This window comes from Fringilla coelebs (assembly GCF_963513975.1).
Source record: "Fringilla coelebs genome assembly, chromosome: 2".
Classification (NCBI taxonomy): domain Eukaryota; kingdom Metazoa; phylum Chordata; class Aves; order Passeriformes; family Fringillidae; genus Fringilla; species Fringilla coelebs.
Genome location: NC_140029.1, coordinates 75,517,132 through 75,530,570, shown reverse-complemented (window position 1 = coordinate 75,530,570; position 13,439 = coordinate 75,517,132). Strand labels below are relative to the sequence as shown.

Below are 13,439 nucleotides of genomic sequence, written 5' to 3'. Positions count from 1 at the left end.
TGCCTCCGGGCGGCAGCTTGCGAGCGAGGCCGAAGCAGGGGCAGCCCGAACGAGCGGGATGGCCGTGCTTAAACCACCGGTGTGGCCGCCAGGGTTTTGATGCTACTACCCAGAGCGAGCGCACGGTAACCGGCTGTTCGTCCTGAACTTCGCGGTTTATGATTAAAAATAGAGAAATGACGTCTATCACATCCTGTAGTGAAAGAAATAAAAGTATTTTTCGGGAAGAGCTGCCCCACGCCACTGATGTGGGTGAATATACACGTAAAACGCTTTCCTGGAGCTTTCCGGCTTGGGGCTCCTCGTCCCTTCCGCCACACAAGATGTGTCTGGTCCTTGCCTTCTGTGTTACATCCTGGTTCCTCGATGATGTAACCCTGCTTTTTCGAAGTTCGGTACCTCTAGGCTGCCGAACCTGATGTGTGCATTTAGTACTTCACATATTGGTTAACAGTTACTTGCTCAGTCTTTCCAAGTTTTCACTGGATGGGTAGTTATTTGATTAATACAGCTTTAAGCAATCATAACTGTGATGAAACTACAAATCTCCCTAAAATGGTATTTTCCAGTTTCAGCCGACCATTCATTTACCAGTTTGCTAACTGGTAAATGATAGTGATAGTTTTGCTGCCATGCTTGCCCACTGTCTACTGAAAATCCAGTTAAAAAGGAAAACGGTGAGGAGTAGTGTAGCAAGACCATGCCACATTGCTGACAAATACAACACTGGGGTATTTCTTACTGAGACCTGTGCATGAACTCGGCTTTACATTATTACCAGTATTTAACTGGTAATAATTTTCTGGTGTTCAGAAGTAAGATTCAAGCACACCATAAAGGTCTTGCAAGCTAGTTCCAACTAGATTCAGGTGCAAGTTGGAGGACAAATGATGGAAAGGGGAGGTCATTAACAGTCTGATCCTCTACTAGTCTGCAAAAATAATTAGTCCTATTGAATATCCTTCTTTTATTGTGACGGACAAACCCACTAAATATGATTAGTATCCATTAGAATAATTTTAACTAGGAATCACATGATTTCCTAGAGTAGCTGTCCACATAAACCTAAATAGCTCTACTTCCTCCCAGAATTGTTACTCTACTTTTATGGAGGTTGATCACTGGTGAAAAATTCTGGTATGTACCAGATTCCTCCAACAAAAATCCTTGGACCTCCATCATTTATGTGAACTGACTTGATTTTATGTGTAATGTATGTGTATTTTAATCATTAAATCTAGATGCTTTCTTGCTTGGTTTTGATGACAGGAAGAAAATCCCTACCATATGGTCTCCTTCAGATGCAAACTGTTTAAGTCCATGGTGATTTCCCTGGATCTGTAGAACATACATATACAGTTTCCTTTTGATTGTGCACAGGGTTATTCAACTTAAGCTCTCAGATTTTGTCTGTGAATCCCTTCCTCGTTCAATATAAGCTTTTAATATTGTGAATGCTGCTGGAATGCTTTGCACATGTCTCCAAAAGGCTTTTGCTAGCTGAAAGGCTTTTGGTGCAAAGGCCTTGGAGTGTTGGACAGTTAATTTGTATTGCCGTACAAAACAATACAACTCTAATCCATCTATAGAGGAGTCTCGGGGTTACAGCATTTTAAGTTTTGGAAGGATATAAGACAACACTGGGCTCCATCACTTTGTATTGATGCCATTTCTGCAAGCTTTGGCATGCAAATTTTGGACTCTGTAGCTTTTATCTCCTTCTAGATAAAGCTCCTTCTACTAGTATGGAAGGTCCATTTCAGTAACAACAAACACCCAATCATTTGAAATACTTTAACTCTTTAAAAAACATGTATATCAATCTAATTTTAAAAAATTATACCAATTTAAATGAGTATCTTACAATGGTAAACTTAAGAACTTTTCAGCAGACAATTAAAATTAACATGGGAACAGTAATTCAGTGTGCAAAGGAAATACAAATACAAGGTCCAAGGTTAATTATAACCCCCCCCCCCCCACTGCACTTTTTCATCCATGCTAACTGCATTCTTGGTTGTGGCATTCAGAATGTTCTCCAATTGAAGAAAAAAAAAACAAAACAAAACAACAAACACCAAAAGATATTACCTACATTAGAAACGCTGTAGAGTCTCTGCCGTTTAAAACTCACTGGAAAAAAAAAAAAAAAGAGAGAGAGACCCAAGAAGGATTCAGTTGCTCGGTGCTTTATTTCACAAAAGAATGAACATCTCAGCAAATGTGTAGTATCGTACTTTCCACATACCAGCAGAGCCCAGGCAGCAGCGAAATGTTACTGTTCTCTATGCTTTACTGGGTGTTAGAAGGAAAAAAGTAAATTGAGCATAATGTTCAACTATAAATATTGTCAAATACATCCCTGTTTTCAGTCTGTTTTAATTAAAATAGATCTTATGCTGCCTCCTGTTGGCCACCTACAAACAGAAGCATCTAAAACTAATCTCCACATTAGGAACTGCAGTCAGCACATTCTATAGCCTATACCTTACCTACTACCCTATACAAACCAGAGGAGGTAAACAGTTTTCTTCACAGAGTAACACCATAAATAAATCTGACCCAGAAAATCTACTCCATTTTGTGAACAAATTTTTAACAGCAGTAAACTGACTTACTACAAATGTGTTTAGCGTATAGAAAACAAATTAAATTAGTCCTTAAATAATAATCATCAGGTCTGTGCAAACATAAGCAATAGAACACCTGAATAATTGATATTTATTATAACAACTAAACCAGTATCATAACATTACCAAAGTGTCATAACGTTTTGATAGCATTCTTTAAAAATTAGGATTATCCAATATAATCATCACTGGATATTAAAATCCCACATACAATATATATTATCTTAGTGTATATTATATTGGTCATGCTTATAATGTATTTCGTGACATAAAATAGAATACTATTAGAAATGTTTTGGTTACATAATTTCAGTGCAAATAGTAGATTATAATCTTACATGCATTTTGTATGTTTAAACATCACTCTATTTCAGTGAGAACATATGTAATCATTAATCTAGTTACTATTTTTAGAGGAAGGTACTTTTTCATAAAGCTTTGATTCAAAGAGCCTTGAAAAGTCATAAAAGATATTAGAAAAAAATCACTTTGCATTAATTTTGTGACTTTTGTTTTTAGTTGCATAAATGCTCTGTAGACTGAAAAATCTGTTTGATCCAGACTACAAGTTACTCATGCAAGTAAGATTTTTTTTTTTTTTTGTGTAGTCCACTGAGATTTCTTACATCTTTAACAATTAATCACAGGGTTTGGAACATAGGTCCTTTCTTCTATGATAAAGCCTTGTTTTTAAACATGACTTTCTAACACTTCTGCTTCTTCTGCATTCAGTTCTACCAGATTTAATACTTTGTATGTGGAAATGTAGCAAATGATCCTTTTTCCTTCTGTGAGAGCTGTAGTACAGGTTTACCTGCATAACTGCAGAAAATCAGTACCATTTCACGGTAACTTTTCTGTAAGCAATGCTAGAAACTAACTGACATTACTACATTATTTCCTGATCACTGAGTAAGAGCTCAACTCCCTGTGAAATCCATGAATGATTTTTCAGACTGGAACTGACATTAATTCCTGCACAAGTATAGTGTAGTATATTAAAGAAGCATGTCTATTTTTCCAATTCAGCTTCAGTCAGTTTTCACTGTCTATAATTCCTCTGTACTGAGGAATTTCTCACATACGTTCATTGCTCTGTCTGATGTCAGATGCCAGAGTCTTATAGCAAGTAGCTGGGTGGAAGACTGCCAAAAAGATTTGCTGCAGGGAAAAACTTAGAGGAAAGAGCATCACCTGAATGACTAACTCGCTTGCTGTTTATGTGACCCAGCAATCTGGTCATGACAGTGGCAATTAAAATACCCTTGCAATTCTCTAGTCTCTTCCAATTTGCATAGCTATTTATACCCATGTACTATGGGCATAATATGTTACTTTTCTCAATGCATAAATGTGTACTCATATTACTCAGGTATAAACACAACACAAATACATAAGCAAAGGTGAATTGGGCCTTGTATTCCAATGATGTGACAAGTAGCAATAATTAATGGTTAATGAAGTCTCTATGCTATCCTGAGTAGCTTCATTAAAACTAAAACTACCATTTTCCTATGTGTTTGGTTTTTTCCTATTGTTTCAGTAACTAGGAATAGTATTCTTCCTCTCTCTACTCAGTACATTATCTTTGCACTAACAAAAAGTAGTTGTGTCCCAATATAAAAATACTTGCATTTCTGCAAGGTGATTGTAGGAGTCACCTAGCTACATTTTGTTAAAATATGATTTGGAGAGTTATTATAAAAAAAAACAAAATAAATGTGGAAGTTGCCTGAAATACTGTAGCAAGCTACTTACTTCTACAGAACTGACACATATATTAATATACAGAAATTACTTAGTGGAAGGGTCTTGCTCTATTAACATCTTCTCCAAATGTACACAATTTTATTTTACATACATATGAAAATTGTTATGACGAATGTTATCTAAATTTGTAAAGGCATCTCATAACAAATTACAGAGTCAGTCACAGAATCAGAACCTTCCATTGTTTACTGTTTAAAACAGAAGCCTGTTCTAGGCAATATTAAGCTTTAAGCATTAATATTCAGTTTGGGTTTTACAAAAAGTACATGCAGTAGTGATCTGATAATGAACTTAACACAGTTGTCTCAAGACACATGAAAGATGTCTCTGAAGCCTCGCTAAATTTTATTCATTATTTAAACTGCTTGAAAAGATGTGATTAAATGTTTAGAACCATTATTCTGTCTGGCAGAAGACAACCTTACCGCTTTCACAATACTTATTTGGAACATAAGGGCTCTCAGTGTCTTATCTCGATACCTGGTAAGAAAGGAAGTTCTCAGGCTGTGGAAGATTACAAATTAATTTATGAAACCTAGCTAATTTCAGGGTCCTCCTGTCAGAAAGAAGACTGACTTTGTAAGCATGAGATCAAATTTACTTCAGAATGTATGGCTAGACTAATATTAGCACTAAAAGTCCATTACAATTTTAACATTATCATAGCTGACTACTTAGTTTATCAAGCAATATATTTACTGCGTAATATTTTAACATCTAAAATACAGTGAAGTTGAAGATAACGTGTTTTAATTAATCTAAACCACAAGAGATGATTTCTCGCCTCAGAAATACTATTTACTATTGACTTTTAATATGGGGGTGTAGTTTTGTAACTTTGTATTTGATGTATGACAAGATAACAAACTTTTCCCATAATTAACGGAAGCAACAGCTACGATTCAGTTTACAGCTTGCTGCTATAAGCAGCCTAGTGACTGCTTAGTAGGTAGCACTGAAGACTTCAGAGATGAAGACTTCTGTTAGAAAACATCCTGAAGTGTTTTTTCTTTAGTTAGCAACATGACTGAAGCAAAGATATCACATGAATCATTTGTCCTGTAGAAATCTTACCTACCCTGCAGCATGTTATTGAATTTTACTTTGCCACAGTTAATGACATGGAAACAGAAAATAAAGCTACTACTAAGGCACAAGGATGGAGAAAAACTGGTAAAACTGAAGAGCTGAAGTAAGATGACAGGAATTATCAATCTCTTCAAGTTAGATACCTGGTTTTAATACTGTGAAGGTCACTTTGGCTCTTGTCCTTGCTAAGGTCATTGTGGTAAGATAAAGCTGACAATGAACTCCTCTTACAGGTTTATGAACATAGAAAATCTAAATAACACTAATGAAAATGTCTTTTAAACTTCAGTTACATAGGGAAAACAGTATCACAGTCAGTTTTCTCATTTAGCAATCTGTCTGTTGGGACAACTGTGAATATTACAGAAATAATGACACATATTACACAACTAATTCCTCATTAATATTCTTTTTGGAAAATTAATATTATTTTGAAAACTATTTTGATAATTACAGAGAAGAGTTGTATATAAAATAAGGTATATAATACTGTCTGTATAACAACTAGCATGAATGACATTTTAATGGAGTCTTTCAAAAGCAATCCTACAGCATTTAATCTAACCTGAAAATTTAAACAAACGAGTATATATTTCTCCATCTGTAAACCAATACTTAAAAACTGTTCTACAACTTGTGCATTTAAATAGACTCTTCTGACTTGGGAGTTTCAAAATTCTCCAGAGCAAATTGTCAGTACAGGTGACCAGGGGTCCCTATATTTATTAAACTGAATGACCTGACAGTAAAATTCAGTTAAGGCTCTTGGCATTGGTGAGACTTCTTCCCACTCAGACCTACTACTGTGGTAGACTTGAACTTCATCTGTGATTTCTTCTGGAGCATAATCACCACCTAGTATATAAATTTTGTCTTCTGTCCCAACTGCCCCTGCATTAAAGCCAGCGCATTCAAAAGATCCTTCCCCTTTCCAAACACAGGTTTCTGGGCAAAAACTGTAAACCTTGTAGGTGGAGAGATCACATATGTACAATGTACAGTTCACTGGAACAGCTTTGATTAGAGTTGCGTGGAAAAACTGCCCAAATTCTGCAACAAGCTCAGACCACTGATCAGTCATAGCGTTATACTTAAAGAAACAGTCAAGGGACGGATTAAAGGCATCAGTAATCTCTACTTCTGAGCCAAGGACATAAATTATATTCTGGCATGCACTTGCTTCTGGATAGTAGATACCTCTTGGTAACTGGCTTACAGATTTCCAGTCTTTGGAAAGAGGGTTATAGGATTCTACATCCAAAAGACTCCGAGTTTCTTGAGCTCCTCTGGTCTTTCCACCTATTACAAAGAGCTGATTTAAGGTTACAACAGATGTGTGCATTGTCCTCGGTTTTTTCATAGCTGACACTATGGAGAATTCATTGCTGACGGGACAGTAGCACCAGGTTTGGTCAGTGGCATCATGAAACGGTTCAGCAATATGAAGCCTGACAGTCCTATAACAATTACCCTTGCATCCTCCAGTTATAAATATTTTTTCTCCATAGCTAGACAAACTTGACCCTGGCAGATCAATCATGTGTGTATGTGGTAGTTCTTTCCATTTATCTGTTTTGATGTTGTAGCAGAACGTATGTCTGTTTTCTCCATCTTCATCAGTTTTATGGACAAAAATATATTTTTCTGTTGTTGAAGGACGTGCATCTGGAAACAATCCACTGAAGTTCTGCACACTTTTAACTGCATCATTGATTATTACTGAGCAATTAGCACTCTTAAGTAAGTGTTCTTCAGAATGCAGAAAGTCCTGCAAAGTCTTTTCAGGTAACTGATGTAATCTCACTTTTTTAATCAAATTAGGCAGGTATTTCTGCCGTGTTTCTAAGTTGTGTTTGGTCCATTGGAGGACAGCTTTCAACACTGATTCTTCCTCAGGGACATCTAGTTCATCAGCCTCAAGACATTTTTGTAATATCTCAAAATTCATCTCCAAGAAGTCACTCGATCTGAGCAGCAATGAAAAGTGGTGTTGTACAAAATCTAGTGCATGATCAAACAAGCGGACAGACCCATAACTTTCTGATAGAGAAAGCAACTGTAAGCAATTCACAAGATCAATACTTTTTATTAGGAAGTCACTACAAGCTTTGGAAAGGAGTGAAACTTGAAGAAATGACGACAGTTGGAAGAGCATTTCCACATTATCATTGGTTATCTCTGTTTTTCCTGTGTAAGCATAATCAAGAAAAGCTTTCACTGCCTTGGGTGATAGGTTACTAATAGTAACATTGCCATCATCCCGTTCTTTCATATTAACTTCAAACATGGCTCTGTGAATAGAATACAGAAGATATACACACAAATTAAAGATTCAGCAAACAGATGAAAACACTGATGTGGAAGGAGACAATCAGGGCATGTAATAATGTGGCTGGTCTAAAATATGGAAGTTCTTATATGACCAATGAATTTACTTGGTGTGTTTGAAGAAAAAAATGATTGGCGATAAGAACATATTCAAAGTGATGGTTTAACAAAATCATAGCAGCACCTGTGTTTTGTGGATTTTCACAAACCATTATGAAGTCTGCAGCTCTCAGCGTGAGAGAAAATGTGAAATTTTTCAGGACAGCATCAGTTTCAACTTTGGCAAAAAAAGCCTGATTTAAAAAAATACATAGTAAAAAAGCCCCATGAGTTAGGTCATGCAATGTGGATGGGTACATAAAATTATGTGAGGAAAAAACCCCCTTCCAAATTGCAGGCTGAGCAAATGGCCAGACAGACGATGGGTGTAGTCCTCAGAAATAAAAGTAGGTAAGGAGTAAATGAGGAGAAAAAACAGAAGGAAACTTAATTCTTGCTTTAGCGTTGACAGGGAGATGTATGAGTGCAGGCCAATGTCAGAGAAAAAATGAGATTTTGATATGATTGCATGACACGATGAAACTGTGCAGAAAGTAGATTGTGACTGAAAACAAAGGTGATGGCTGAAATTGTGGAATGAACTATTGACCAGAAGATTTGTAGAAATTTTATTACAACTTTACCTGCTTTATTCTAACTATGTAGTAACATTTAACCCTTTCACACAATCTAACATGGCAAGATAAAATAATTAAGGTTTTACAAGTGGGTAAGTGCTAGCAACAGAACAGTACTGCAATATCCCTTGCCCTACCCTCCGAGAGACTAAGCCTCAAGCTAGGATAGCAGTGGCTTCTGAATATGACACAAGATAATAGTGGAGGAAGAGCTGAACAAATCACCAAATGCGAAGTAGAGAATCTGGATATTAATACATCATAGTTAATTCATATTAAAAAAAAAGTGTTATAGTTCAGTTATACACTTAGTAGCTCTGTTGTATGGGATTTTTAAAATCTCACTCTTTTCTGAAGCCAAAGAGGAAAAAAAAACCATCCCTGTGTATACCACATACTCTTTGGGATGGGAACATCTGTTAAAGCAGGACCTTGTCTGACTTCCCGAACAAGAACATAAAATTACAATAAGACACTTGTGTCCCGAAGACCTCTTTGCATACTAAGTCATGACCTTTATAATCCTTTCCTCATTAACCTAGGAGCTATGAAATCTCTAATTAGGGAGTAAAATAGCAACTGAACAATACTAGTAGAAGAAGAGCAATATAGGCAAAGGCTTTGACTCTGAAAGCTAACAAGTGAGAATCAAAATGTTGCTGATTGTTCGGTTTACACAATGAAGCCAAAACTAAGAGAAGTCCAAAGGCCAAGTAAGACAAAAGGTGTTCCATTTCAAAATGTTTGTAGTGGACCTAGGTGCTTTTTACTCCATGAAGGTAAAAAATGGGCCTTGCATTGCAGGACAATTTATGAACCTGATGGCTGCTATTATCCAGCACATCAACTGTTAGGAACAGGGAGAGATCTCTCCTGCCAGATTTTAATCTGAAGAGTCTGTAGGTAATGAAAAGGACTCATGTGTTTCCACGTGCTTAACTTCAGTTCTAAAAATTACCACTGGAACCTATTTCATTCTAGTATTTCCTTCTACCATATCATCTTGGTACTGTCAAGCCAAATGAAAGTGGTCCTGTATGTCAGAGAAAAAACCAAATCTGCTCCTACAGTGGAGAAAGTGCTCATTTCATCTGCATTTCTTTTTTTCAGTAATTCTTAGAACACATCTAGCTATCTTCTGTCATATATCGCAGATTCACTTAGACCATGGGATGTTCCAGGACATATGAAAAATAACACTCACCTATGTATGGGCAACCAAATTGAGACTATTAACTCATTCCCAAGAGTCCATTTTTTCATTGTTAGGGTCTTAGCTTTGTTTTTAGTAAACTCTATTCAGAAATACTTTCAGTGTGGAACTGCAAGTTTGAACCTAATAAAAAGGTTAGCAAGGCTTATTTAGAAGTTAATATTCTGTGTGAATGAAGTCTGTCGTTTAAGAATACATAGCTTTAAGCACAAGAAGGAAGATCTATTTCATGCCGAAAGGCTGCAATCTGTAGTTTAGGAAAAGTTTAAATACCTCTGAAGACAATTTCTATTATACTGACCACTCTTCTTGGACAAACAAAAACCAGTTCAATTCCAAAGTCATGTACAATTTATCCACAATTGCTCAGTACAAGATGTATTTGTAATCAATCGTTTCACAACATAAATGTGTCAAAGTACATAGACTATTATATAAAAAGTCAAAAAATATCCTTGCGGAACTTCAAGTACTGATACGAGGAACAGGCAACTCTTAGACATACGTAACATGTGTCAGTTCAACCTAACAGCAGAACCACACATTTATGATTTGAAACTTGTATTACAGTTTCAACTGCTGTTGGAATCTGATTCATAAAGTCCTCATGGCTTTCTGAAAATACAAAGAACCATAACTGGCATACCCTAAAACAATGTTTGAATGCTGTGCTCAAAAATCTGCAGATATATGTAAATTGTGATCATTTTTTTAATGTTTGGATTGTTTCTTTTTTTTTAATTCTATTCCCTCCCTCCCTCCCAGAGAACTTAGAATCTATTTCCTGCAAACTCACACCAAAATTAGGTTTACCTGAAAAAGTCACTGCATGCTGCCAGTACACAACGATGACAGGGAATTATTTCATCTTTCACACGAATTTTAAAATCAAAAAATATATTTTGTTCTCTGAACTTTTGTAGTACTTTTAGAATTTGTTGTCCATGACCTTCAGCCACTAAGGAATTGATTTTATTTTCAGGAACAGAAATTCCATTGCAAATAGGTCTGCTAATGTAATCCCGTTGATTGGCCATGTTTTCTTCAATCTATTCCTGAAATGGAAAAATAAGTAGTTGATTCTACAGTCTTATTATTAAAAAAACCAAACAAAATCAATACACCATAAAACAAACAAAGAAGTTCCCAGCATTGAATTTAGTTTGTATATCATATGCACAGTTAAAAATTTGTGTTACAAGTGATTTTACACTGAATTTGATAATGCTACTACTTTGTAGAATTTATTCACGTGGCAAATTTTGTAAAGTAGATTATCTGCCACATATCAGAGAACAATTCTACAGATAATACCCACCTGTAGGATTTTTTTTAATAAAGTCCACAGGAAGCACATCAAGGAGTGTGTTTAACTGTCATTAAGAGAAAGGACTAGTCCTAGGCTTACCCTCAAAAAACCCCAAATTCTTATAATTTTGTGTAAAATTAAGATGGAAAAAGAAAACTTTGTTACATATTTTACATTCCAAAAGGCTGATCACTCTACATCTTGTAGTGGAAGGAAGACACAGGCTATTAGACTGCATCCTAAGTGGATTCCCATCAGGCACTCTGGACTGCAATAATGGAATACAAAACACCAAGAGCCTGGCTGAATAACGCTGAATAACAGGATTGCTGGGGCTTACCAAACAGGGTCCTTTAGAGACAGTTTGGTGACAGTACACCTTTGAGTGCTTAAGTCACTTGATACTGATTTTGTCATGTACCTCTAGTCTTGTTAGGAAGCTTTGTGTTTGCCCACTCTAAGTTTCATTTACAGTGGTGTAAATTATCTGGTTTTAGAACACATTTAAATTTAAGACCATCTCCCTTTCAGCAGCCAAGTTTTTCTTCTGGTGAAAATACCTACACTGAAGTGAGGTTTTTTTCTATGGTAAATTGGTTTGAAATGTTTTTTACAATTAAAATATTTTATACCACTTTGTCAATATAAAGAAACTTTAAACATGAGTATATTTTATTAATACCTATTTAAAGAACTATTTATATATTGCACATGCATAAACTGCCCTTACTGCAAATCAAATCTGAGTCAAGAATGCCTATTTTAAAGCTTAAAGAAACGTTGCAATTTTTTTTTTATTTCAGGATTTTGCTTCCACAATTCCAATTAAAATCAGCAACAGATAATGGCCCACCTGAATTGACAGGGGACAAAATATTCCAAACAAAACCCAGAAACAAGAAAATACTGGTTTTGGTTTTTAATTTTCTGAAAAGGCTCATCTGATGACACGATATATTCACGGTATATTTAGCAAATGAAACCATCAGGCAGTCTTCTTCATGTAAGGTACTTTCACACTGATCAGCAGACTGATCTATACTTTATCTAGTCAGGTAGCTCCAACCACAAATAGACCTCCATGTCTCCTGGAAGAGAAGAGATCCAGTGATCTTGCTGCCAGCACTGGCACCCTTGGAGCAGGCATCTTCTCCTTCCCATGGCCAGACAATCTCAACGTATTCACTCTTTCCATTCTAAGCCTGAGGAACTAGGAAAATACAGAAGAACAAGACCACCATTTATTCTGATAATGTATGGCCTCATAAACCCCAACTTCCATAAATCATGAAACTTTTTCGTATGTCAGAATTCTCTAGAATACCCTTTTCTTATGAATTTAAAAGCCTGCTCCTTAAAAGACTGAATCTGCAAAAGCAGAGTTGCTTCAATAACATTAGTTTCACACATTTGAATGAAACTTTTTTTAAATAGTAAGTGAATTTCAAGGTTTATTTGGCATCACTTCAAATAACCCTTCTAAAGGAAACATAAACCTTTCTGCAAAATTCTGGAACTGACAATTGATACTAGACATCTTTCTCCACTTACATGTAATTTCTATGGCAAGCTTCAACCTACAATGTGCTTTCTGATAATAAAATTACCAATTTCAGTAATATGCGCATTTGTATTATGAAGATGGAAACATCTACTGTAATCAAGTTGAACTATGCTATTTTAGGCAAGACACCATATGATCACTTTCGCACAAGCAATCAATGTTTCAGAAAGTTTTCTTTTACCACACTATTACCACAAAAACTCTATTCCAGTACATTGGTGTAGAGACTGTAAACCTCTAAATTACACATCAATTTATTAATGCTTACATCTATCTGTTCTTCTGTTAAAATTGTTATTTGACTTAATTTTCCTTTGTGTATTTCCTTTTCCTTTGTGTATTTATTCATTCTTACAATTATCAACACTGTTGATATCCTCTCTCAGCTTTCATTAGAATGAATAATTGTCAAACTTTCTAAGGTCCACTAATAAGGCTGAGTTTCTGGTTTTCCTTATTATTGCTTGCAGTTTTCTCTTTACTCTGGTTTGATCCTAAATTTCTTTCACTGATACAAGATTTGTTGTACAATGTTACGGTTCAGACCTCATCATTGTCTCACTACACCAATTTCCAAGTCATCTAGTGCATTCTAATCCTAATCTCTAATAGCAGTATCTTCTTATTTTCTTAAAAGCAAAATTCAGCAGTGTATCTTTAATGTTTTTTGTCCACGATGAAGGAATGTACTAATGAACACTGTGCAATGACTTAGCCTAATTCACCCTTCTCTCCATTAAAAAAATACATATTAATAAATTCAATTTCCAGCTGTCTTGTAGCCAATTCCTGACTTACTTTATATTTTTGGTATTAATGTACCACTTCACAGAATCTGTTGATGATTTTAGAGCCCTCC

General features: G+C 35.6%; 1 protein-coding gene across 1 annotated transcript; it reads right to left on the bottom strand.

Moving 5' to 3' along the window:
- Positions 1–6,159: 6,159 nt before the first annotated feature.
- On the bottom strand, positions 6,160–12,228 carry KBTBD3 (kelch repeat and BTB domain containing 3; the record flags this gene model as incomplete). Its single annotated transcript, XM_084200976.1, has 3 exons — positions 12,094–12,228; positions 10,521–10,762; positions 6,160–7,780 (listed from the first exon to the last, which is right to left on the bottom strand). The coding sequence occupies exons 2-3, from the start codon at positions 10,742–10,744 to the stop codon at positions 6,160–6,162; spliced, it is 1,845 nt and encodes a 614-aa protein (XP_084057102.1). The 5' UTR covers positions 10,745–10,762; positions 12,094–12,228.
- Positions 12,229–13,439: the final 1,211 nt, after the last annotated feature.